Genomic DNA, 26,040 nt, shown 5'->3' with positions numbered 1-26,040 from the left:
ATCTGACTAAAGTCAGGATCAGTCTCTAAGGTTATTATTAGCTGTTCCTAAGTTTGGATCAGCCTAATAGCCAAAAATAAAATAAAAAAGTTAATTTATCAAGCTGTCATAGTGATTGCTTGATATAAACTGACAAGAAAAAAAAAGGTTTTTTTATTTTATTTTTATTTTTTTTACAAAGTGTAAAAAAATTAAAATAAAGTGTAAAACAAAATTAGGAAAATATAAATTATATATAAATATATTTTTTATACTATAATTAATATAAAAAAATTCTAAAAAAAAAAATAATAATCAAAACTTGTGAAAAAAGTGTTTTCTTCTAGTTTTTTTCCTCATTTTTTTTATTTTATTCAAACTAAGTGAGGGGTTAGGTACACATATGTGATATAATTATATAGCCCTATCTGTCCTCTAAAAAACAATATATAATATGTGTGGGTACATTTAGTAAGAAAGTATATTACTGCTGTGGAAGAATCACACAGCAAAAATGTAAAAAATGTGTCAGTCATTTATGAACAGAACCTGAAAACTAGCTCAGTCATGAAGGGGTTAAAACAAATATATCTACACCATTCTTTTAACATATCCAAATCACTTAAATGGCATAGTTTGAATATACCTGCAAAATAAGACTGTCATCAGGTATATTTGGCAGTTTTTTTTCATTTCAGGAATTTCCTTTAGCTTAGTGAATGAAGTGAAGTTCTGCTAGCTTCCATCAATCATGCGCAAGCATTTTTTAAAAAATGTCCTTGTATGTGATAGTGTATTCCCTGCAAAGTGCATTTTACCCATATCAACTAAATTCCCTTGCAAAGTGAACAGCTTATTAGCCTTATGGCTCCATTCACACATGAGCGGAAAAACACGCTAAACATAAAAAACAATGCATTCCAATGTGCATTGTTCACACTAGGGCAGCATCCCCGCGGTACGAAGACGTGCGTCCTGCTAAAAAGTCTGAGCCTGATTTTATGGGCGGATTCCACGTGTTCTGGCTATAGTAATAGAAGAAAATATGCAAAATCCACACGTATGCTAAGATTTGTGTTTTCTATTGAAAACGCAAACACCATGTGTGAATGGAGCCCCAGAACATCCCCTATGAATCAATGCAGACTTTAAAACAAACATATCTACAACATTAATTTAGCATATGTAAATCACTTAAATAGCATAGTTTGAACATACCTGCAAAAAAAACCTGTCATCAGGTATAGGGTCTCTTATGTTTTCATGACCTATTCCTGAATCATCAGCATCAATTAGTCTATCTACAGGAACAACCGGAACAGCCTGCTGAGCTTTTAGGAAAGCAAATTCCTTTTCCATTGAATCCAGAGTTGGAAAAACATTGTATGTGTATGGCAGCTGTAATGTTCCATTGTTAAACTGGGAAATGAATCTGGGATCCACAGTATGGTATAAGTGCGTATTCATGGGTCCCAAGGAAGGCAAAGATTTGGAATCTCTGCATTTGGAGACGACAGCGACTATCACAGTCAATAAAAACAGAAAAGAAATCAATGCCAAGGCAATTACCAGGTACATTTGTAAGTTTGACTGAGAGTCCGGTTTGCTTGGCTGTTTGTTCATTTCAGGAATTATCTGCTGAAAATGATCCGCAATAACCAGATTTAGAGTCACCGATGCAGATAGGGGTGCGTGGCCATTGTCTTTTACTATGACCACAACTCTATGCTTTAAAGAATCTCCGTCATGAAAGACTTTTGATGTTTTGATCTCCCCAGTGTGCTGATCAATGGTAAAAAGTGATGGCTCAGAAGCTTGCAAAAAATAAGATAACCAAGCATTGTGTCCAGAATCTGCATCCACTGCAACCACTTTAGATACTAAGGAACCTTGTTCAGAGGACCAAGGCACCATCTCAAAGACAGGGCCATCACTGTCTGTTGGTGGGTATAAGATGACTGGTGGGTTATCATTCTGGTCTACCACATGAATTTTTAGAGTTGTGCTGCTGTTCAGTGATGGAGAACCATTGTCTTTAGCAATGACTTGAATGTTAAATTCTCTGTGTTGCTCATAATCATATGACTTTTGTGCGTAAATGACTCCAGTCACTGGATTAATAGATACGTGCAAGGATATGGGATCTACAAAGTAAGTCAGTTTTGCATTTTCCTCACTGTCAATATCTTTTGCTTGAATATGGAATAAGGAAGCTCCTGGTAAATTATTTTCTGGAACAAATGCAGTGTATGTCTGCTTCCCAAAAACAGGTGCATTGTCATTAATATCCGCCAAGTCAAAAGAGATGACTTTTACAGAAGACATAAGAGGTGAACCCTTGTCAGATGCTTGAATGGTAATGTTATAGGATGGCATTTTTTCTCTGTCCAGAGCATCTTTTGTAACAATTTTATAAAAGTTATTTGCTGATGACACTAACTGAAATGGAATATCCCCAATAATTTGACACTGGACTTCTCCATTTTCTCCCGAGTCTTTATCACGAACTGCAATCAGTGCTACCACAGTACCAGGCAATGTGTCTTCAGGAATAGGAGAAGACAGGGAGGTGAGGGATATCTCTGGAACATTGTCATTCTCATCCAATATCTCTACTAAAATTTTGGCATGGGCAGCCAGGCCCCCACCATCCATGGCTTTTACAGATATATCATAGTTTTTATTAATTTCATAATCTAAATGTCCCTTTGTTGTAATGTCTCCATTCTTGTGATTAATTGTAAACATCTGATGAATGTTATTTGCCAGAGTACTAAATGAATATGTGATCTGTGCATTCACACCTTCATCTTCATCAGTTGCCCTGACCTTCAGAACTGTTGAATTCAATGGTATATTTTCCCTAATACTTAATTTATATAATTCCTGAGTAAATATAGGAGTATTATCATTTATATCAACAACTGCAATTTTAATTAGTGTGCTCCCTGTTTGTACAGGTTTTCCGCCATCGACAGCTGATAGAATTAGTTCATGGTAATCTCGTGTCTCTCGGTCTAGAGGCTTTTCTAGAACTAGTTCAGGAAATATACTGCCATCAGAGCTGATCCTTTCTCCTAAGACAAAATGTTCATTTGAACTGAGTCTGTAGCTTTTTAGTGTATTAATTCCTATATCCAAATCTTCAGCTTTCTGCAAAACAAACTTTGCTCCTGGTGAAGCAGATTCACTTATTTCTAGCCTAATTGATTCATCGAGAAATCTTGGTGGATTGTCATTTATATCTTGAATTTCAATCTTAACATTAAACACATTTAAAGGATTCTCAGCCACAGCATCAAAGGTCAGGACACAATCAGCTGCAGCCCTACACAATGTCTCTCTGTCTATCCTCTCTGTAATAAAAAGGTGTCCACTCTCCAGATTGATACTGAAATATTTTTCAGAAACATCAGACACAATACGGATTTTTCTTGCTGTGATATCCTTCACACTCATTCCAAGATCTTTCACTAAATCACCAACAACTGAACCTTTCCTCATTTCTTCTACAATGGAATAATGAATCTGAGCAGAGACTGAATGACACAACCAGGAAAATAATGAAATCACTACTTGCCATCTGATACCAGGAGGTGTCTTTCCTTGATGCATTTTAAAGACAGATGTTCCTTCTGTTGCTGGAAAAATATAAGGGGTATTCCTTGTAGAATGTGTAATCCTTAGTTTTGTTACAATTTCAGAAAATCTTCTTATTAGAGGTGAAGCACTCACACCTCATGCAGAAATGCTCTATACCTTCTATTGCAGTTTTACTGCCTTCCTTATTGAGTCATGTAGCCCTCACATCTATCCCTTATTGGTTTAACAGCGGCGCTATGAGGTAGAAATGGGGTACTGCAACATTTCTATGTTATTTTCATAGGTACCATTTAGGATTATTTAGAATGACTGAAGCTATTATTATTTTGTTTTATATATTTCACTGTAAGCACACCCATTTACTTAAGAGATAGGTTATTGCCTAATACAATTTTCTTTACTCAAAACTATCTGAACAATTCCAGAAAATCCCTGTCATGGAAGAACATTTATCCCAATGTATATTGCATGTGTTCCTTGAAATTGTTGGTGAATAACAGAAAGGATCAAGACAACCTGTATATTCTGGTTTTAAATAAAATATTTCATGGCATACCTTTAGAAAAGCAAATTACATGTTTATTGTTATATCCTAAGAGTCAAAGATTTTAGCAGGTAGCTCAGTGATAGTTTCAGGCTGTGAAGATTTGACTCTTGAAATGGACCTTTCAAACTTCAAAAAGAGGTGTCAACGCTTTGGCAATACACCTCTTCCAGGAATTTGGAAACCTTGGCTTCAAGACCCAACTGAATATCACCTAAAACTTACTACATGGAAATAGTAGATAGTCCTCTTGCTGTAGGAGGGGATAGGGGGTGAATATCACCTGAATATCACCTAAAACTTACTACATGGAAATAGTAGATAGTCCTCTTGCTGTAGGAGGGGATAGGGGATGATTGACATCCCTAGCCTACAGCATATGGCAAAGTAAACACTCGCATTGGCTATGCAGGGGGTGTGTCAGCAGCAGTCTGAGTATGCCATGCATCAGCATTGTTTCCTGAAGCTCCAAGTTAGAAGGCAAACTGACCATGCTAGAATGCTTAGTTTGGTCATAGCAACAGGAAAGGAGAGTAAGGCCTCATTCACACAGCTAAGAGCCAGCCTGCACAGATCCCAGGAAGGACAGGTGTTGTGTGTGATGGTACACAGCAGCCTATTCTTCCCTATGGGAGGACGTGGCCGTACGCCGCTGTACGCTTACTCGAGCTGCACATCCGTGCTGGTGCGGACCCTTCTTGTCTGTGTATGAGTACGGACACCCGCACGGATGTGCAGCTCGGGTGAGCGTATGGCCGCGTCCTCCCATAGAGAAGAGCAGGCTGCTGCGTACAATCACACGCAGCACTTGTCCTTCCTGGGAACGGCCCAACTGCACGGATATGTAAGGGCTGACTCTTAGCTGTGTGAAAGAGCCTTATAGTGTAGTAAACCAATATAATTACATCTGTACAGCAATTAGAACAAGGAAAGGGAATCTCAGAGTAATAAGAACCAAAGTAAGACCTCAATGCTGCAATAGTGGACTGAGAGCACCAAACGATTTTACAAGTTACTTTAGAGCAGGGGCGGCCAATATTTTTCGTCTGGAGATCTACTTTTCAAATGACGAGCTCATTGAGATCTACCAACGAAAAAACACCTGCATTCAGGGGCGGGAGGGGGCGTAGGTTGCGCAGGCAGGCCCCTCGCCCACATTAGTGCCTGTGTTCCAGTCCAGTGCGATCCGCAAAAATGCTACAAGCACTATTTTTGCAGATCGCACTGGACCGGAATGCAGGCACTAATGTGCCTGCGTTCCGAGTGCGGGCGATCGCACTGTGGGCGATGCCATTGACTTCAATACAGCTCCACACCCCCTCCCGCACCGGAACACAGGGAGTCGGCCTGCTTACATTCCAGTGCATTCCAGTACATTACAGGTCCCGGCGTCCTGTCCTCCCGTGGTGCTCGTGTGGCCGACGTTGCACATGGGGTGTCCTGCACCTTTCCATCTGCAGCGTCTGACACATTCAGCCGGCAGCCGCACGAGCACCACGGGAGCATAGCCATAGCCAGCTCCCTTTGCGCCTGAGGCAAGGAAAAAAAAACAGTTTTTTAATTTTATTTTCATTATTTATTTTTATTTATTTTAAATTTTCATATTTTTTTTTACTCTTGGGGGGCTTCGGGGAAATATTAGGGGTCTAAAAAGCCCCCTGATATTTCCTTTTTAAAATAGAAAAAGAAATTGAGGACACAAAGTCCTCAATCTCTTTTTCTGCAGCCTCTATTCTAAATGAATGGAAAGCACAGAGGCTTCCCATTCATTCAGAAAATATTTTACTATCAAGCAGTTTCTGAATGGGGAGGAGCCTCTGTACAGAGTGCTTTTCCCCATTGAGAAACTTATGACTGAAGAGGAGGTGATGTAAATCACATCCTGTTCATTCATTTATAACTGGGGACACATAGTACTATGTGTCCCCAGTTATTTACAAACACTGGAGTGATCAGCCGATCGCTCCAGTGTTTGTCCTGCACAGAGGATTGGTACATACTAGTGACATGTACCGATCCTCTGCCGCTCGTCCACGCACAGGGGGGCTGCAACTTCTCTGGATCCCCCTGCTCTCCCGGGCAGAGGCAGCGGGGGATACGACGAGCCGCGGGGGGGGGGCGCTGTGACAGAACGGACGAGCAGTGAGGGGAGAGAGAGGCGCCGGCTGTCAGATCCTGGCCGAGCGTCTCTCTCTCTCCTCACTGCTCTGCATTAGTTAGTGACAGCGGCTCCGTCCTCCGCCCTCCCCCGCCGCCGGTTCCTTCACTTCTTCTCGGATCCCCGCTGGGGAGAGCAGCGGGGATCCAGAGAAGCGGCGGGAGGAGAGGACATGGCGATCTACCACTGGTAGATCGCGATCGACCTTGTGGGCACCCCTGCTTTAGAGGCATGGAACTAGAGAATGAACCATAGATTGATCCACAGCTATGTTAACACATACAAAGTAATTCTGCGATATTACAAGATCTGGAAATGATTGCAGGGAGAGAACAGTGCTGTTATATCATAGCCCCAGGAATCCCTTTTATCAGATGGGGTTGGGAGTAATGGTATTCTAGCACAGTGATGACATGTTATTTAAATCAAAGTGACACAATGTTACCAGAATAATCTTATGATTCTAAAGGCAATATATCATCATGCTACCCAAAAAGTGTAATTTTTGATGTTTCTACACATTGGAGAGCCCAATGATTTTGACTGTTCTTGGGAGGGTCCCCTTGTGCACCCAGTGAGATAAGCAGTAAAATAATTAAGGTTCTCTGGGAAGAATTTATCAAATCTGGACAAGACAGAATCTGGAGCAGTTGCCACTAGTAACCAATCAGCTTCTATCTTCAGCGTGTTCAGTTAAACTTTGAAACTTTTGTATATTTGAACAATGCTACTACTGTGCAATATTATGATTAATATATTCAGTGAAACGTCCATTTAAGTCAAACTGTAATGGTTCCTTACTTTTAATTAAACCTTTTCATCTAGGTCAGAAAACAATGCAAAAATACCCATGTGGCCATTGGAACAGAAAGTGAGTGGAATCTCTCCAGCGGGGGAAGAGTTACAAATTCTCTTACTTCAGTGTTGCTGCCTGTGTCCTAGTAGGGAAAATTTCATAACTTTCTGACACCATGACAATAAGTAAGTCAATTGGGGACACTGACACAAAATTAAACCTGGCAGAGCTTATAACCCATTTACTCTGCATTAACACTCTATGCTAATTAACAAATGGTGGGTCTTCTAGTTTAAGTGCTGATTCTTATGTAAAGCAAAGTTGACCATATACTCATTGAATTTTGATGGCCATGGTGGATTGTCGGCCGAACAGGGAATGCCGCCGCTCAGATGCATTTATTGTTTAAGTATTCTGGCAGCTGCAGGCGCTGGCTATCAGAAGTCAACAGCTGGTAGCAGAGATTACCCTCTTCATGCTGCGTAAGGTGTATGTCCAGCTTTACTAGCAAGCAATTAAACTGTACTAGCCTGAGGAAATTGTGACTAGTTGCTCTTGGTTACTGCTCTTAACAATTAGCACTTAAAAAAAAGAATTATTTACTCAACAAGATAGTTCTTTAACTCTACATTTTCAGACATGAGAAAAAACAGTTTGTATATGTGTTCTTTTTAAACATCACATTTAATGTATATTTTGTTAAAATGCAAACTCCTATCCACACCCTGTGCAGAAGCCTGGTCACTTATATTTAATATATACATACAGTATTTAGAATGACAACTTGAAATTATTTCCCATAAACATAAAATACTTGCTTAGGGTTAAGTATACATAATATAGTCTATTCAATAAACAATGCCATTCACTAGTGTTGTGCCGCTATAACTCAAAACACCAATAAAAAAAATAAATCACTTTTCTTTATGTTTATATTTTTTTCTGAGAAACTTCACCACATTGCAGGCTATGGCCATTTATATCAACAGGGATTTTGGTCTCCTGTGCAATATGAGAAAACTAAAGAAGATATGCGATACAACATGAGTCTTATAATGGACTACAAACAATGGACATCTTATAGTCACAATGGTTTACAAAAAATGACTGACCGCTTTCTATTATCAAGATTCTATTATCAACATTCTTCTCTAAACTATTCCTTTATGCAGGGGCGTCCCGATGTCGGGTGTCACCCAGAAACGAGACCAGGTGACACCCCGCTGTGGCGTCATCGCGCGTGACGTCACCACGAACATGCGTGATGACATCATTGCACACGAGGGGTCATCATGACGCCTGTGGCGGTCATCTTGGTGATGGCGCTGGCAGAGAGAGGAGGGGACGTTCACCCGGAGGGATGAGGTATGCCGCCGGGTCTCCTCCTCCCTCCTGACACTGTCGGGCTCTTGGTCCATGACCGAGTGTCTGACTTTTTAGAGGTGGTGACACCAAAGGGACTGTCAGTCATTTTGGTGTCACCCCTCCAATGGTGTCACCCGGGTGCGGGCTGTACCCCCCTTGTGATGCCACTGCTTTATGAAATCACTGTATTAGCATTGACACATTAAAAAACCTTTTAGATACTTGTCTAAGGGAGCAAAATATACGGAGATACAGGTATGCTTGGTAACTCATACGCAAACATGCACACACATAAACACAAGCCCACACACACGCACTCTCAAATAGGTTGAACTTGATAGAACTTTGTCTCTATTCAACTTCAACAACTATGTAACATCCCCTCTGATTCCCCAAAACGATGGGGGTGATTTACTAAAGGCAAACGCTTTGCAAGGGACTTTGCAAGGGAATTTTCCTTTAGCTTAGTGAATGAAGTGAAGTTCTGCTAACTTCCATTACCCAATCATGTGCAAGCATTTTTTAAAAATGTTCCTTGTATGTGATTGTGTATTCTCTGCAAAATGAATTTTAACCATATCAACTAAGTTATGAGAAAATTATCTTGCAAAGTGCACTTTCCCTTGCAAAGTGAACACCCTATTAGCCTTTAGAAAATCAACTCCTATGAATTCCTATGAATTCAATTCCTATGAATCAATGCATACTTTAAAACAAATATATCTACAACATTCTTTTAACATATCCAAATCACTTAAATGGCATAGTTTGAATATACCTGCAAAATAAGACTGTCATGAGGTATACATGGCTGTTTTTGTCATTTCAGGAATTTCGTTTAGCTTAGTGAATGAAGTGAAGTTCTGCTAACTTCCATCAACCAATCATGTGCAAACATTTTTTTTTAATTTCCTTGTATGTGATAGTGTATTCCCTGCAAAGTGAATTTTACCCATATCAACTAACTTATGGGAAAATTTCCTTGCAAAGTAAACAGCTTATTAGCCTTATGGCTCCACTCACACATGAGCGGAAACACGCTAAACATAAAAAACAATGCATTCCAATGTGCATTGTTCAAACTTTGGCGGCATCCGCGCGGTACGAAAACGTGCGTCCTGCAAAAAGATCTGAGCCCGATTTTATGGGCGGATTCCACATGTTCTGGCTATAGTAATAGCAGCAAACATGCAAAATCCGTGTGTGTGTTAAGATTTGTGTTTTCTAGGGAAAACGCAAACGCCATGTGTGAATGGAACCTTAGAACATTAACCCCTATGAATCAATGCGGACTTTAAAACAAACATATCTACAACATTAATTTAGCATATGTAAATCACTTAAATAGCATAATTTGAACATACCTGCAAAAAAAGACTGTCATCAGGTATAGGGTCTCTTATGTACTCACGACCTATTCCTGAATCATCAGCATCAATTAGTCTATCTACAGGAACAACCGGAACATTCTTCTGAGTTTTTAGCAAAGCAAATTCCTTTTCCATTGAATCCAGAGTTGGAAAAACATTGTATGTGTATGGCAGCTGTAATGTTCCATTGTTAAACTGGGAAAGGAATCTGGGATCTACAGTGTGGTATAGGTGCGTATTCACGGGTCCCAACGAAGGCAAAGATTTGGACTCTCTGCATTTGGAGACGACAGCAACTATCAAAGTCAATAAAAACAAAAAAGAAATCAATGCCAAGGCAATTACCAAGTACATTTGTAAGTTTGACTGAGAGTCTAGTTTGCTTGGCTGTTTGTTCATTTCAGGAATTATCTGCTGAAAATTATCAGCAATCATCAGGTTTAGAGTCACAGAAGCAGAGAGGGGTGGGTGACCATTGTCTTTTACTATGACCACAACTATATGCTTTAACGAATCTCCATCATTAAAGACTTTTGATGTTTTGATCTCCCCAGTGTGCTGATCAATGGTAAAAAGTGATGGCTCAGAAGCTTGCAAAAAATAAGATAACCAAGCATTGTGTCCAGAATCTGCATCCACTGCAACAACTTTAGATACTAAGGAACCTTGTTCAGAGGACCAAGATACCATCTCAAAGACAGGGCGATCACTGTCTGTTGGTGGGTATAAGATGACTGGTGGGTTATCATTCTGGTCTACCACATGAATTTTTAGAGTTGTGCTGCTGTTCAGTGATGGAGAACCATTGTCTTTAGCAATGACTTGAATGTTAAATTCTCTGTGCTGCTCATAATCATATGACTTTTGTGCGTAAATGACTCCAGTCACTGGATTAATAGATATGTACAAGGATATGGGATCTTTGCCATTACTTACTACACAGTAAGTCAGTTTTGCATTTTCCTCACTGTCAATATCTTTTGCTTGAATATGGAATATGGAAGCTCCTGGTAAATTATTTTCTGGAACAAATGCAGTGTATGTCTGCTTCTCAAAAACAGGTGCATTGTCATTAACATCCGCCACGTCCAAATAGATGACTTTTACAGAAGACATAGAAGGTGAACCCTTGTCAGATGCTTGAATGGTGATGTTATAGGATGGCATTTTTTCTCTGTCCAGAGCATCTTTTGTAACAATTTTATAAAAGTTATTTGCTGATGACACTAACTGAAATGGAATATCCCCAATAATTTGACACTGAACTTCTCCATTTTCTCCTGAGTCTTTATCACGAACTTCAATCAGTGCCACCACAGTTCCATGTGATGTGTCTTCAGGAATGGGAGAAGACAGGGAGGTAAGGGATATCTCAGGAACATTGTCATTCTCATCCAATATCTCTAATAAAACTTTGGCATGGGCAGCCAGGCCCCCACCATCCATAGCTTTTACAGATATATCATAATGTTTTTTCATTTCATAATCTAAATGACCCTTTGTTGTAATGTCTCCAGTCTTGCGATTAATTGTAAACATCTGGAGAATGTTATTTGCCAAAGTACTAAATGAATATGTAATCTGTGCATTCACACCTTCATCTTCATCAGTTGCCCTGACCTTTAGAACTGTTGAATTCCATGCTGTATTTTCCTTAACACTTATTTTATATAAATCTTGGGCAAATATAGGTGTATTATCATTAAAATCAGTGATGGCAATCTTAATTAGTGCAGTGCCTGTTTGTACAGGTTTTCCTCCATCGACAGCTGATAGAATTAGTTCATGGTAATTCTGTGTCTCTCGATCTAGAGGCTTTTCTAGAACTAGTTCAGGAAATATACTGCCATCAGAGCTGATCCTTTCTCCTAAGACAAAATGTTCATTTGAACTGAGTCTGTAGCTTTTGAGTGCATTAATTCCTATATCCAAATCTTCAGCTTTCTGCAAAACAAACTTTGCTCCTGGTGAAGCAGATTCACTTATTTCTAGCCTAATTGATTCATCGAGAAATCTTGGTGGATTGTCATTTATATCTTGAATTTCAATCTTGACATTAAACACATTTAAAGGATTCTCAACTACAGCATCAAAGGTCAGGACACAATCAGCTGCAGCCCCACACAATGTATCTCTGTCTATCCTCTCTGTAATAAAAAGGTCTCCACTCTCCAGATTGATACTGAAATATTTTTCAGAAACACCAGACACTATACGGATTTTTCTTGCTGTGACATCCTTCACACTCATTCCAAGATCTTTCACTAAATCACCAACAACTGAACCTTTCCTCATTTCTTCTACAATGGAATAATGAATCTGAGCAGAGACTGAATGACATAACCAGGAAAATAATGAAATCATTACTTGCCATCTGATACCAGGAAGTGTCTTTCCTTGATGCATTTTAAGACAGCTGTTCCTTCTGTTGCTGGAAATATATAAGGGGAATTCCTCGTAGAATGTGTAATCCTTAATTTTGTTAGAATTCCAGAAAATCTTCTTATTAGAGGTGAAGCACTCACATCTCATGCAGAAATGTTCTATATCTTCTCTTGCAGTTGTACTGCCTTCCTCATAGAGGCATGTAGCCCTCACATCTATCCCTTATTGGTTTAATAGCGGCGCTATGAGGTAAAAATGGGGTACTGCAACATTTATATGTTATTTTCAAAGGTACCATTTAGGATTATTTAGAATGACTGAAGCTATTAAGTTTTTTTTTACATATTTCACAGTAAGCACACCCTTTTCCTTAAAACAATTTTCTTTACTCAAAACTATCTGAACAATTCCAGCAAATTCCTGTCTTGGAAAAGCATTTATCCCAATGTATATTGCATGTGTTCCTTGAAATTGTTGGTGAATAACAGAAAGGGTCAAGACAACCTGTATATTGTGGTTTTAAATTAAAGAATTCATGGCATATCTTTATAAAAGCAAATTACCTGTTTATTGTTATATCCTACAAGTCATGGATTTTAGCAGGTAGCTCAGTGATAGTTTCAGGCTGTGAAGTTTTGACTCTTGAAATGGACGAATGGATCAAACTTCAAAAAGAGGTGTCAACGCTTTGACAATACGCCTCTTCAAGGAATTTGGAAACCTAAATCACCTAAAACTTACTACATGGAAATAGTAGATAGTCCTCTTGCTGTAGGAGGGGATACGGGATGATTGACATCCCCAGACTCTCCCTGCCTACAGCATATGGCAAAGTACACACTCACATTGGCTATGCAGGGGGTGTGTCAGCAGCAGTCCGAGTATGCCATGCATCAGCATTGTTTCCTGAAGCTCCAAGTTAGAAGGCAAACTGACCATGCTAGAATGCTTAGTGTGGTCATAGCAACAGGAAAAGAGAGTAAGGCCTCATTCACACAGCTAAAAGTCAGCCCGTATAGATCCGTGCGGCGTGCACAGCCGTATTGGGCCGTTCCCAGGAAGGACAGGTGCTGCGTGTGATTGTACGCAGCAGCCTGTTCCTCTCTATGGGAGGACGCGGCCGTACGCCACTATACGCTCACCTGATCTGCACATCCGTGCGGGTGTCCATGCTCGGACGCAGACAGGATCCATCTTGTCTGCGTACAGGTACGGACACCCGTACATGCACGGATGTGCAGCTCGGGTGAGCGTACGGCTGCGTCCTCCCATAGAGAAGAACAGGCTGCTGCGTACAACTACACGCAGCACCTGTCCTTCCCGGCAACAACCCGATACGTTTACATGAGGCCTAATAGTGTAGTAAACCAATCTGATTACAGCTATACAGCAATTAGAACAACGTGAATCTCAGAGTAATAATAACCAAAGTAAGACCTCAATGCTGCAATACTGTACTGACAGCGCCAAACTATTTTACAAGTTACTTTAGAGGCATGGAACAAGAGAATGAACTAGAGAGAGAACCACAGCTACGTTAACACATACAAAGCAAGTATGCAATATTACAAGATCTGGAAATGATATCATGATTCCAGGGTGAGAACAGTGCTGTTATATCATAGCCACAGGAATCCCTTTTGTCAGATGGTGTTGGGAGTAATGGAATTCTATCACAGTGATGACATGTTATTTAAATCAAAGTGGCACAATGTTACCAGAATAATGATTCTAAAGGCAGTATAACATCATGGTACCCAAAAAGTGTAACTTTTGATGTTTCTGAACATTGGAGAGCCCAATGATTTTGACTGTTGTTGGGAGGGTCCCCTTGTGCACCCAGTGAGATAAGCAGTAAAGAAAATAAGGTTCTCTGGGAGGAATTTATCAAATCTGGACAAGACAGAATCTGGAGCAGTTGCCACTAGTAATCAATCAGCTTCTATCTTCAGCGTGTTCAGTTAAACTTTGAAACTTTTGTATATTTGAACAATGCTACTACTGTGCAATATTATGATTAATATATTCAGTCAAATGTCCATTTAAGTCAAACTGTAATGGTTCCTTACGTTTATTAAAAACCTTTTCATATAGGTCCATGACCGAGTGCCCGACTTTTTAGAGGGGGTGACACCTAAATGACTGTCAGTCATTTTGGTGCCACCCCTCCAATGGTGTCACCTGGGTGTGGGCCGCACCCCCCAGACCTCTCTTGTGAGGCCACTGCTTTATTAAATCACTGTAATCGCATTGACACATTCAAAAACCTTTTAGATACTTTTCTAAGGGAGCAAAATCTGCAGGGGTAAAGGTACACTCGGTAACTCTTTGCAAGGGACTTTGCAAGGGAATTTTCCTTTAGCTTAGTGAATGAAGCGAAGTTCTGCTAACTTGCGTTACCCAATCATGTGCTTGCATTTTTTAACCATTTTCCTTGTATGTGATTGTGTATTCTCGGCAAAGTGAATTTTAACCATATCAACTAAGTTATGGGAACATTATCTTGCAAAGTGCACTTTCCCTTGCAAAGTGAACACCCTATTAGCCGTTAGAAAATCAACTCCTATGAATTCAACTCCTATGAATCAAACTCCTATGAATCAACGCATACTTAAAAAAAATATATCTACAGCATTGTTTTAACATATCTAAATCACTTAAATAGCATAGTTTGAATATACTTGCAAAATAAGACTGTCATCAGCTATACTTGGCTGTTTTTTTTCATTTCAGGAATTTCCTTTAGCTTAGTGAATAAAGTGAAGTTCTGCTAACTTCCATCAACCAATCATGTGCAAGCATTTAAAAAAAATTTCCTTGTATGTGATAGTGTATTCACTGCAAAGTGAATTTTACCCATATCAACTAAGTTATGTGAAAATTCCCTTGCAAAGTAAACAGCTGATTAGCCTTATGGCTCCATTCACACATGAGTGGAAACACGCTAAACATAAAAACAATGCATTCCAAAGTGCATTGTTCACACTTTGGCTGCATCCGCGCGGTACGAAAACGTGCATCCTGCAAAAAAGTCTGAGCCAGATTTTATGGGCGGATTCCATGCGTTCTGGCTATAGTAATAGCAGCAAACATTCAAAATCCGCACGTGTGTTAAGATTTGTGTTTTCTATGGAAAACGCAAACGCCATGTGTGAATGGAGTCTTAGAACATTAACCCCTATGAACCAATGCAGACTTTAAAACAAAAATATCTACACCATTAATTTAACATATGTAAATTACTTAAATAGCATAGTTTGAACATACCTGCAAAAAAAGTCTGTCATCAGGTATAGGGTCTCTTATGTTTTCATGACCTATTCCTGAATCATCAGCATCAATTAGTCTATCTACAGGAACAACCGCAACAGTCTGCTGAGCTTTTAGGAAAGCAAATTCCTTTTCCATTGAATCCAGAGTTGGAAAAACATTGTATGTGTATGGCAGCTGTAATGTTCCATTGTTAAACTGGGAAAGGAATCTGGGATCCACAGTATGGTATAAGTGCGTATTCACGGGTCCAAAGTAAGGCAAAGATTTGGACTCTCTGCATTTGGAGACAACAGCAACTATCACAGTCAATAAAAACAGAAAAGAAATCAATGCCAAGGCAATTACCAGGTACATTTGTAAGTTTGACTGAGAGTCCAGTTTGCTTGGCTGTTTGTTCATTTCAGGAATTATCTGCTGAAAATTATCACCAATCACCAGATTTAGAGTCACAGAAGCAGAGAGCCGTGGGTGACCATTGTCTTTTACTACGGCCACAACTCTATACTTTAAAGAATCTCCATCATTAAAGACTTTTGATGTTTTGATCTCCCCAGTGTGCTGATCAATGGTAAAAAGTGATGGCTCAGAAGCTTGCAAAAAATAAGATAACCAAGCATTGTGTCCAGAATCTGCATCCACTGCAACCACTTTAGATACTAAGGAACCTTGTTCAGAGGACCAAGGCACCATCTCAAAGACAGGGCCATCACTGTCTGTTGGTGGGTATAAGATGACTGGTGGGTTATCATTCTGGTCTACCACATGAATTTTTAGAGTTGTGCTGCTGTTCAGTGATGGAGAACCATTGTCTTTAGCAATGACTTGAATGGTAAATTCTCTGTGTTGCTCATAATCATATGACTTTTGTGCGTAAATGACTCCAGTCACTGGATTAATGGATACGTGCAAGGATATGGGATCTTTGTCATTACTTACTACAAAGTAAGTCAGTTTTGCATTTTCCTCACTGTCAATATCTTTTGCTTGAATATGGAATATGGAAGTTCCTGGTAAATTATTTTCTGGAACAAATGCAGCGTAAGTCTGCTTCTCAAAAACAGGTGCATTGTCATTAACATCCGCCAAGTCCAAATAGATGACTTTTACAGAAGACATAGAAGGTGAACCCTTGTCAGATGCTTGAATGGTGATGTTATAGGATGGCATTTTTTCTCTGTCCAGAGCATCTTTTGTAACAATTTTATAAAAGTTATTTGCTGATGACACTAACTGAAATGGAATATCCCCAATAATTTGACACTGGACTTCTCCATTTTCTCCTGAGTCTTTATCACGAACTGCAATCAGTGCCACCACAGTTCCAGGTGATGTGTCTTCAGGAATAGGAGAAGACAGGGAGGTGAGGGATATCTCAGGAACATTGTCATTCTCATCCAATATCTCTAATAAAACTTTGGCATTGGCAGCTAGGCCCCCACCATCCTTAGCTTGAACTGATATTTCATATCGTTTTTTCATTTCATAATCTAAATGTCCCTTTGTTGTAATGTCTCCATTTTTGCGATTAATTGCAAACATCTGAAGAATGTTATTTGTCACGGTACTAAATGAATATTCAATCTGTGCATTCACACCTTCATCTTCATCAGTTGCCCTGACCTTCAGTACTGTTGAATTAAATGGTATATTTTCCTTAATACTTATTTTATATAATCCCTGAGTAAATATAGGAGTATTATCATTAAAATCAGTGATGGCAATCTTAATTAGTGCAGTGCCTGTTTGTACAGGATTTCCTCCATCGACAGCTGATAGAATTAGTTCATAGTAATTCTGTGTCTCTCGGTCTAGAGGCTTTTCTAGAACTAGTTCAGGAAATATACTGTCATCAGAGCTGATCCTTTCACCTAAGACAAAGTGCTTATTTGAACTGAGTCTGTAGCCTTTCAATGTATTTATTCCTATATCCAAATCTTCAGCTTTCTGCAAAACAAACTTTGCTCCTGGTGAAGCAGATTCACTTATTTCTAGCCTAATTGATTCATCGAGAAATCTTGGTGGATTGTCATTTATATCTTGAATTTCAATCTTAACATTAAAAACATTTAAAGGATTCTCAACTACAGCATCAAAGGTCAGGACACAATCAGCTGCAGCCCCACACAATGTCTCTCTGTCTATCCTCTCTGTAATAAAAAGGTGTCCACTCTCCAGATTGATACTGAAATATTTTTCAGAAACATCAGACACAATACGGATTTTTCTTGCTATGACATCCTTCACATTCATTCCAAGATCTTTCACTAAATCACCAACAACTGAACCTTTCCTCATTTCTTCTACAATGGAATAATGAATCTGAGCAGAGACTGAATGGCACAACCAGGAAAATAAAGAAATCATTACTTGCCATCTGATACCAGGAGGTGTCTTTCCTTGATGCATTTTAAGACAGCTGTTCCTTCTGTTGCTGGAAAAATATAAGGTAAATTCCTCATAGAACGTGTAATCCTTAATTTTGTTAGAATTCCAGAAAATCTTCTTATTAGAGGTGAAGCACTCACACCTCATGCAGAAATGTTCTATATCTTCTTTTGCAGTTGTACTGCCTTTCTCATAGAGGCATGTAGCCCTCACATCTATCCCTTATTGGTTTAACAGCGGCGCTATGAGGTAGAAATGGGGTACTGCAACATTTCTATGTTATTTTCATAGGTACCATTTAGGATTTAGAATGACTGAAGCAATTTTTTTTTTTTTTTTTTACATATTTCACAGTAAGCATACCCTTTTACTTAAGAGATAGGTTATTTCCTTAATACAATTCCACCAAATTCCTGTCTTGGACAAGCATTTATCCCAATGTATATTGCATGTGTTCCTTGAAATTGTTGGTGAATAACAGAAAGGATCAAGACAACCTGTATTTTCTGTTTTTAAATTAAAGAACTCATGGTATACTTTTAGAAAAGCAATTGACCTGTTTATTGTTATATCCTACAAGTCATGGATTTTAGCAGGTAGCTCAGTGATAGTTTCAGGCTGTGAAGTTTTGACTCTTGAAATGGACCTTTCAAACTTCAAAAAGAGGTGTCAACGCTTTGCCAATACGCCTCTTCAAGGAATTTTGAAACCTTGGGTTCAAGACCCAACTAAATATCACCTAAAACTTACTACATGTAAATAGTAGATCGTCCTCTTGCTGTAGGTGGGGATAGGGGATGCTTGATATTCCCAGACACTCCCTGCCTACAGAATATGGCAAAGTACACACAGACATTGGCTATGCAGGGGGTGTGTCAGTAGCAGTCCGAGTATGCCATGCATCAGCATTGTGTCCTCAAGCCCCAAGTTAGAAGGCACACTGACCATGCTAGAATGCTTAGTGTGGTCATAGCAACAGGAAAGGAGAGTAAGGCCTCATTCACACAGCTAAGAGTCGGCCCGTACAGATCCGTGCGGCGTGCACGGCCGCATTGGGCCATTCCCAGGAAGGACAGGTGCTGCGTGTGATTGGTCGCAGCATCCTGTTCCTCCCCATGGGGGGACGTGGCCGTACGCCACTGTACGCTCACCTGATCTGCACATCCGTGCGGGTGTGGGTGTCCATGCTCGGGCGCAGACAGGATCCATCTTGTTTGCATACAGGTACGGACACCCACACCCGCACGGATGTGCACCTCGGGTGAACGTACGGCCGCGTCCTCCCATAGAGAAGAACAGGCTGCTGCGTACAACTACACGCACCACCTGTCCTTCTCGGCAACAGGGCTATACAGCCGTGCACACTGCACGGATCTGTACGGGCCGACTCTCAGCTGTGTGAAAGAGGCCTAATAGTGCAGTAAACCAATCTGATTAGAGCTATACAGCAATTAGAACAAAGTGAATCTCAGAGTAATAATAACCAAAGTAAGACCTCAATGCTGCAATACTGTACTGACAGCACCAAACTATTTTACAAGTTAGTTTAGAGGCATGGAACTAGAGAATGAATTAGAGATTGAACCAACAGTTATGTTCATACATACAAAGTAATTATGCGATATTACAAGATCTGGAAATTATATCATGATTCCAATGAGAGAACAGTGCTGTTATATCATGGCCCCAGGGATCCCTTTTATCAGATGGGGTTGGGAGTAATGGGAAGGGGGGAATATCACAGTGATGACATTTTATTTAAATCAAACTGACACAATGTTACCAGAATAATGATTCTAAAGGCAGTATATCATCATGCTACCCAAAAAGTGTATTTTTTGATGTTTCTGCACTTTGGAGGGTCCAATGATTTTGACTGTTGTTGGGAGGGTCCCCTTGTGCACCCAGTGAGATAAGCAGTAAAATAATTAAGGTTCTCTGGGAGGAATTTATCAAATCTGGACAAGACAGAATCTGGAGCAGTTGCCACTAGTAACCAATCAGCTTCTATCTTCAGCGTGTTCAGTTAAACTTTGAAACTTTTGTATATTTGAACAATGCTACTACTGTGCAATATTATGATTAATATATTTAGTGAAACGTCCATTTAAGTCAAACTGTAATGGTTCCTTACTTTTAATAAAAACCTTTTCGTCTAGGTCAGAAAACAATACAAAAATCTGTATTGTTGTAACTCTTCCTATAACTCTTCCCCGCAAGATTTACAAATTCTCTTACTTCAGTATTGCTGGCTGTGTCCTAGTAGGGAAAATTCCACAACTTTCTGACACCATGAAAAGAAGTGAGAGGAAGTCAGCCAAACAAAATTAAACCTGGCAGAGATTATAACCCTTTCCCTCTGCATTAAAGGAGAACTATGGGGTTAGGGCTTTTCCCCATAGTTCTCATTAGGGTAACGGGAGGACACAAACTAGCGTCCTCCCGTCACCCAAAGCTCAGTATACTGAGACGCCGCAGCTGACGCGGATCCTGACAATGGATCCGCCCAGCTGCGTGAGTGACAGCTGGCTCTGCCTATCTAGAGGCAGAGCCAGTTGTACCGCCCCCTCCCCCGTCCATTCCACCAGTCAGCGCTGGAGGATAGGAGCGGGGAGGGGGGAATCCAGCCCCTCCCCTGTCACGGGGAGGGGCTGGATTCCCTCCCCTGTCAGAGAGCCTTGACAGGATCGAGAAGTGAGCGAACGCCGTCATGTGTTCGCTCATTTCCCGATCTACTGAGCCGACCTGTGACAGTCTTATTGTCACAGGTTGACTAGAACTGTGAGGTGAGTGAAAAGCACTCACCTCATAGTTCTCCTTTAACACTCTATGCTAATTAACAAATGGTGGGTCTTCCAGTTTAAGTACTGATTCTTATGTAAAGCAAAGTTGACCATACACTTATTGAATTTTGGTGGCCATGGTGGTGCAGGCCCACCCTGGCACAGCATATTTCATATTTGTAAAATTACTTTTGTCGATGGAGCGCGCGGGGTGGGGGTAGGGGGGGAGGAATGGGTAGGATTGTCGGACGAACAGGGATTGCAGCCACTCAGATGCGTTTATTGTTTAAGTATTCTGGCAGCTGCAGGCGCAGGCTATCAGAAGTCAACAGCTGGTAACAGAGATTACCCTCTTCATGCTGCTTAAGGTGTATGGCCAGCTTTACTAGAAAGCAATTAAACTGTACTAGCCTGAGGAAATTGTGATTAGTTGCTCTTGGTTACTGCTCTTAACAATTAGCACTTAAAAAAAAATTATTTACTCAACAAGATAGTACTTTAACTCTACATTTTCAGACATGATAAAAAACAGTTTGTATATGTGTTCTTTTTAAACATCTAATTTAATGTATATTTTTTTGTTAAAATGCAAACCTCTATCCACACCCGTTGCAGAAGCCTGGTCACTTATATTTAATATATACATATTTAGAATGACAACTTTAAATTATTTCCCATACACATAAAATAGTTGCTTAGAGTTAAGTATAAAAAATATAGTCTATTCAATAAACAATGTCAGTCACTAGTGTTGTGCCGCTATAACTCAAAACACCAATAAAAAAATCACTTTTACACACCTAATTGTTGATATCCTATCTCCTCACGTTGCAAATATATGTGATATATACCTTGTACCTAATGTTGTATTACATGATTCTGCTGATACTGCTCATCTTTTTTGTATCAATGTTTAATAACCTCAATAAAACTATGTTTGCTAAAAAAATAAAAAGAAATCACTTTTCTCCATGTTTATATTTTTTTCTGAGGAACTTCACCACATTGCAGGCTGTGGCCATTTATATCAACAGGGATTTTGGTCTCCTGTGCAATATGAGAAAACTAGATGAAGAAGATATGCGATGCAACATGAGTCTTATAATGGACTACAAACAATGGACATCTTATAGTCACAACGGTTTACAAAAAAACGATTAACCGCGCTCTATTGTCAAGAGTCTATTATCAAAATTCTTCTTTAACTATTCGTTTATGCCGGGGGGTCCCGAGGCCGGGTGTCACCCGGAGCAGAGACCGGTGACACCCCGCCATGACGTCATCGCGCACACACGCGGTTATCTCATTGACGCCTGCCGGCTGCCATCTTGGTGATGGACGCCAGCAGAGAGAGAAGGGGACGTTCACCCGGCGGGATGAGGTATGCCACTGAGACCCCCCCCTCTCTTCGGACACTGTTGGGCTCTCGGTCAATGACCGAGTGCCCGACTTTTTAGAGGGGGTGACACCAAAATGACTCTCAGTCATTTTGGTGTCACCCCTCCAATGCTCCATGGTGTCACCCGGGTGCGGGCCGCACCCCCCTTGTGACGCCACTGCTTTATGAAATCACTGTATTAGCATTGACACATTCAAAAACCTTTTAGATACTTTTCTAAGGGAGCAAAATATACAGGGGTACAGGTACACTTGGTAACTCATACGCACACACACATAAACACAAGCCCACACACACACTCTCAAATAGGTTGAACTCGATGGAACTTTGTCTCCATTCAACTTCAACAACTATGTAACTATTTAACACCCCCTTAATCCCCCAAAAAGATGGGGGTGATTTACTAAAGGCAAACGCTTTGCAAGGGACTTTGCAAGGGAATTTTCCTTTAGCTTAGTGAATGAAGTGAAGTTCTGCTAACTTCCATTACCCAATCATGTGCAAGCATTTTTTAAAAATGTTCCTTGTATGTGATTGTGTATTCTCTGCAAAGTGAATTTTAACCATATCAACTAAGTTATGGGAAAATTCTCCTGCAAAGTGCACTTTCCCTTGCAAATTGAACCCCCTTTTAGCCTTTAGAAAATCAACTCCTATGAATTCCTATGAATTCAAATCCTATGAATCAAACTCCTATGAATCAATGCATACTTTAAAACAAATATATCTACAACATTCTTTTAACATATCCAAATCACTTAAATAGCATAGTTTGAATTTACCTGCAAAATAAAACTGTCATCAGGTAGGCTTGGCTGTTTTTTTCATTTCAGTAATTTCCTTTAGCTTAGTGAATGAAGTGAAGTTCTGTTAACTTCCATCAACCAATCATGTGCAAGCATTAAAAAAAATGTCCTTGTATGTGATAGTGTATTCCCTGCAAAGTGAATTTTACCCATATCAACTAAGTTATGGGAAAATTTCCTTGCAAAGTGACCAGCTTATTAGCCTTATGGCTCCATTCACACATGAGTGGAAACACGCTAAACATAAAAACAATGCATTCAAATGTGCATTGTTCACACTATGGCGGCATCCGTGCGGTACGAAAACGTGCATCCTGCAAAAAAGTCTGAGCCTGATTTTATGGGCTGATTCCACATGTTCTGGCTATAGTAAAAGCAGCAAACATGCAAAATCCGCATGTGTGTTAAGATTTGTGTTTTCTAGGGAAAAAGCTAACACCACGTGTGAATGGAGCCTTAGAACATTAACCCCTATGAATCAATGCAGACTTTAAAACAAACATATGTACAACATAAATTTAGCATAAGTACATTTTTTAAATAGCATAGTTTGACCATACCTGCAAAAAAAGTCTGTCATCAGGTATAGGGTCTCTTATGTTTTCATGACCTATTCCTGAATCATCAGCATCAATTAGTCTATCTACAGGAACAACCGGAACAGTCTGCTGAGTTTTTAGGAAAGCAAATTCCTTTTCCATTGAATCCAAAGTTGGAAAAACATTGTATGTATATGGCAGCTGTAGTGTTCCATTGTTAAACTGGGAAATGAATCTGGGATCTACAGTGTGGTATAAGTGCGTATTCACGGGTCCCAAGGAAGGCAAAGATTTGGACTCTCTGCATTTGGAGACAACAGTGACTATCACAGTCAATACAAACAGAAAAGAAATCAATGCCAAGGCAATTACCAGGTACATTTGTAAGTTTGACTGAGAGTCCGGTTTGCTTGGCTGTTTATTAATTTCAGGAATTATCTGCTGAAAATTATCAGCAATCAACAGATTTAGAGTCACAGAAGCAGAGAGGGGTGGGTGACCATTGTCTTTTACTATGACCACAACTCTATGCTTTAAGGAGTCTCCGTCATGAAAGACTTTTGATGTTTTGATCTCGCCAGTGTGCTGATCAATGGTAAAAAGTGATGGCTCTTTATTTGCCAGGGTACTAAATGAATACGTAATCTGTCCATTCACACCTTCATCTTCATCAGTTGCCCTGACCTTCAGAACTGTTGAATTCAATGGTATATTTTCCTTAATACTTATTTTATATAATTCCTGATCAAATATAGGACTGTTATCATTTATATCGATGACTGCAATTTTAATCTGTGTGCTCCCTGTTTGTACAGGTTTTCCTCCATCGACAGCTGATAAAATTAGTTCATGGTAATCTTGTTTCTCTCGGTCTAGAGGCTTTTCTAGAACTAGTTCAGGAAATATGCTGCCATCAGAGCTTATCCTTTCTCCTAAGACAAAATGTTCATTTGAACTGAGTCGGTAGCTTTTTAGTGTATTAATTCCTATATCCAAATCTTCAGCTTTCTGCAAAACAAACTTTGCTCCTGGTGAAGCATATTCCCTTATTTCTAGCCTAATTGATTCATAGAGAAATCTGGGTGGATTGTCATTTATATCTTGAATTTCAATCTTGACATTAAACACATTTAAAGGATTCTCAGCCACAGCATCAAAAGTTAGGACACAATCATCTGCAGCCCCACACAATGTCTCTCTGTCTATCCTCTCAGTAATAAAAAGGTCTCCACTCTCCAGATTGATACTGAAATATTTTTCAGAAACATCAGACACAATACGGATTTTTCTTGCTGTGATATCCTGCACACTCATTCCAAGATCTTTCACTAAATCACCAACAACTGAACCTTTCCTCATTTCTTCTACAATGGAATAATGAATCTGAGCAGAGACTGAATGACACAGCCAGGAAAATAATGAAATCATTACTTGCCATCTGATTCCAGGAGGTGTCTTTCCTTGATGCATTTTAAGACAGCTGTTCCTTCTGTTGCTGGAAATATATAAGGGGTATTCCTTGTAGAATGTGTAATCCTTAATTTTGTTAAAATTCCAGAATATCTTCTTCTTTATGAGAGGTGAAGCACTCTCATCTCATGTAGAAATGTTCTATATCTTCTCTTGCAGTTATACTGCCTTCCTCCCAGAGTCATGTAGCCCTCACATCTATCCCTTATTGGTTCAACAGCGGCGCTATGAGGTAGCAATGGGGTACTGCAACATTTCTATGTTATTTTAGGTACAATTTAGTAGTATTTAGAATGCCTGAAACTATCATAGTGAACCATTTATTTTAAAATATATTTCACAGTAAGTACACCCTCTTGTTTAAAGGATATCATTGCCTTACAATTGTCTTTCCTCCAACCTATCTGATTTATTCCAGCAAATTGCTGTGCTCGAAATACTCCCCCCCCCCCCCCATGTATTTTTTGAAATAGTTTCTGAAAAACAGAAAGGGTCAAGACAACCTGTATTTTCTGGTTTTAAATGGAAGCATTCATTGTATACCTTACGATAAAAAAATTACCTGTTTATTGTTTTATAGTACAAGTCATAGATGTTAGCAGGTAGCTAAATTCCAGGGATAGTTTCAGGCTGTGGAGTGTCTCTGGAAATAGATCTTTTCAACCTCAGATAAAGGTGGTAATGCTTTGCCAATATGACCCTCCTCAAGGAACTTTTAGACTTGGGTTTCAAGACCCTATTGAGCTAACTAAAACTTACTAAATGGACATACTAAGTAGTCAACTGGCTGTAGGCGGGGATAGGGGATGTTTATCATCCCTAGAAACACCCTGCTTTCAGCATATGCAAAGTACAAACTTGTATCAGCTATGCAGGGGACTTGTCAGCAACAAACCGAGTATGCCATGCGTTGGCACAATGTCCTGAAGCCCACAAGTTAGATGGAGAGACACAAACTGACCATGCTAGGATGGTTTTCCGTGCTTAGGGTGGTCATAGCAACAGGGAAGGAGAGTAATAGTGTAGTAAACCAATCAGATTACAGCTGTATAGCAAGTAGAACAAAGAAAGTGAATCTGGGAGTAATAAGAAAATAAGTTGCTGTTTTGCACTGTGTATTTCAGTTTGTTTGAAACTTTATGAAGCCCTAATTAGTGGTGCCACAAGTAGCTGTATTAATTTTAT

At 39.7% G+C, this 26,040-nt stretch overlaps 4 protein-coding genes across 9 annotated transcripts in view; all 4 read right to left on the bottom strand.

Annotated features, from left to right (window-relative positions):
* Positions 1–26,040, bottom strand: part of LOC108795461 (protocadherin gamma-A4-like) — a 290,173-nt gene that overhangs the window by 57,402 nt on the left and 206,731 nt on the right. The gene's annotated exons all lie outside the window — the stretch shown is intronic.
* On the bottom strand, positions 1,174–3,659 carry LOC108795457 (protocadherin gamma-B2-like). The gene has a single exon (XM_018566702.1). The coding sequence runs from the start codon at positions 3,592–3,594 to the stop codon at positions 1,174–1,176; it is 2,421 nt and encodes an 806-aa protein (XP_018422204.1). The 5' UTR covers positions 3,595–3,659.
* On the bottom strand, positions 6,978–12,397 carry LOC108795456 (protocadherin gamma-B1-like). The gene is made up of 2 exons (XM_018566701.1): positions 9,853–12,397; positions 6,978–7,017 (listed from the first exon to the last, which is right to left on the bottom strand). The coding sequence occupies exons 1-2, from the start codon at positions 12,345–12,347 to the stop codon at positions 6,978–6,980; spliced, it is 2,535 nt and encodes an 844-aa protein (XP_018422203.1). The 5' UTR covers positions 12,348–12,397.
* On the bottom strand, positions 15,444–24,991 carry LOC108795455 (protocadherin gamma-B1-like). The gene is made up of 2 exons (XM_018566699.1): positions 23,407–24,991; positions 15,444–17,945 (listed from the first exon to the last, which is right to left on the bottom strand). Exons 1-2 carry the CDS (start codon positions 24,853–24,855, stop codon positions 15,444–15,446), a joined length of 3,951 nt encoding a protein of 1,316 aa, XP_018422201.1. The 5' UTR covers positions 24,856–24,991.

The sequence above is a fragment of the Nanorana parkeri genome, unplaced genomic scaffold, assembly GCF_000935625.1.
Source record: "Nanorana parkeri isolate BGI_ZX_2015 unplaced genomic scaffold, ASM93562v1 scaffold969, whole genome shotgun sequence".
NCBI classification, from domain to species: domain Eukaryota; kingdom Metazoa; phylum Chordata; class Amphibia; order Anura; family Dicroglossidae; genus Nanorana; species Nanorana parkeri.
Note: the sequence above shows the minus strand (reverse complement) of the source record. Positions and strands in the feature narration are given on the sequence as shown.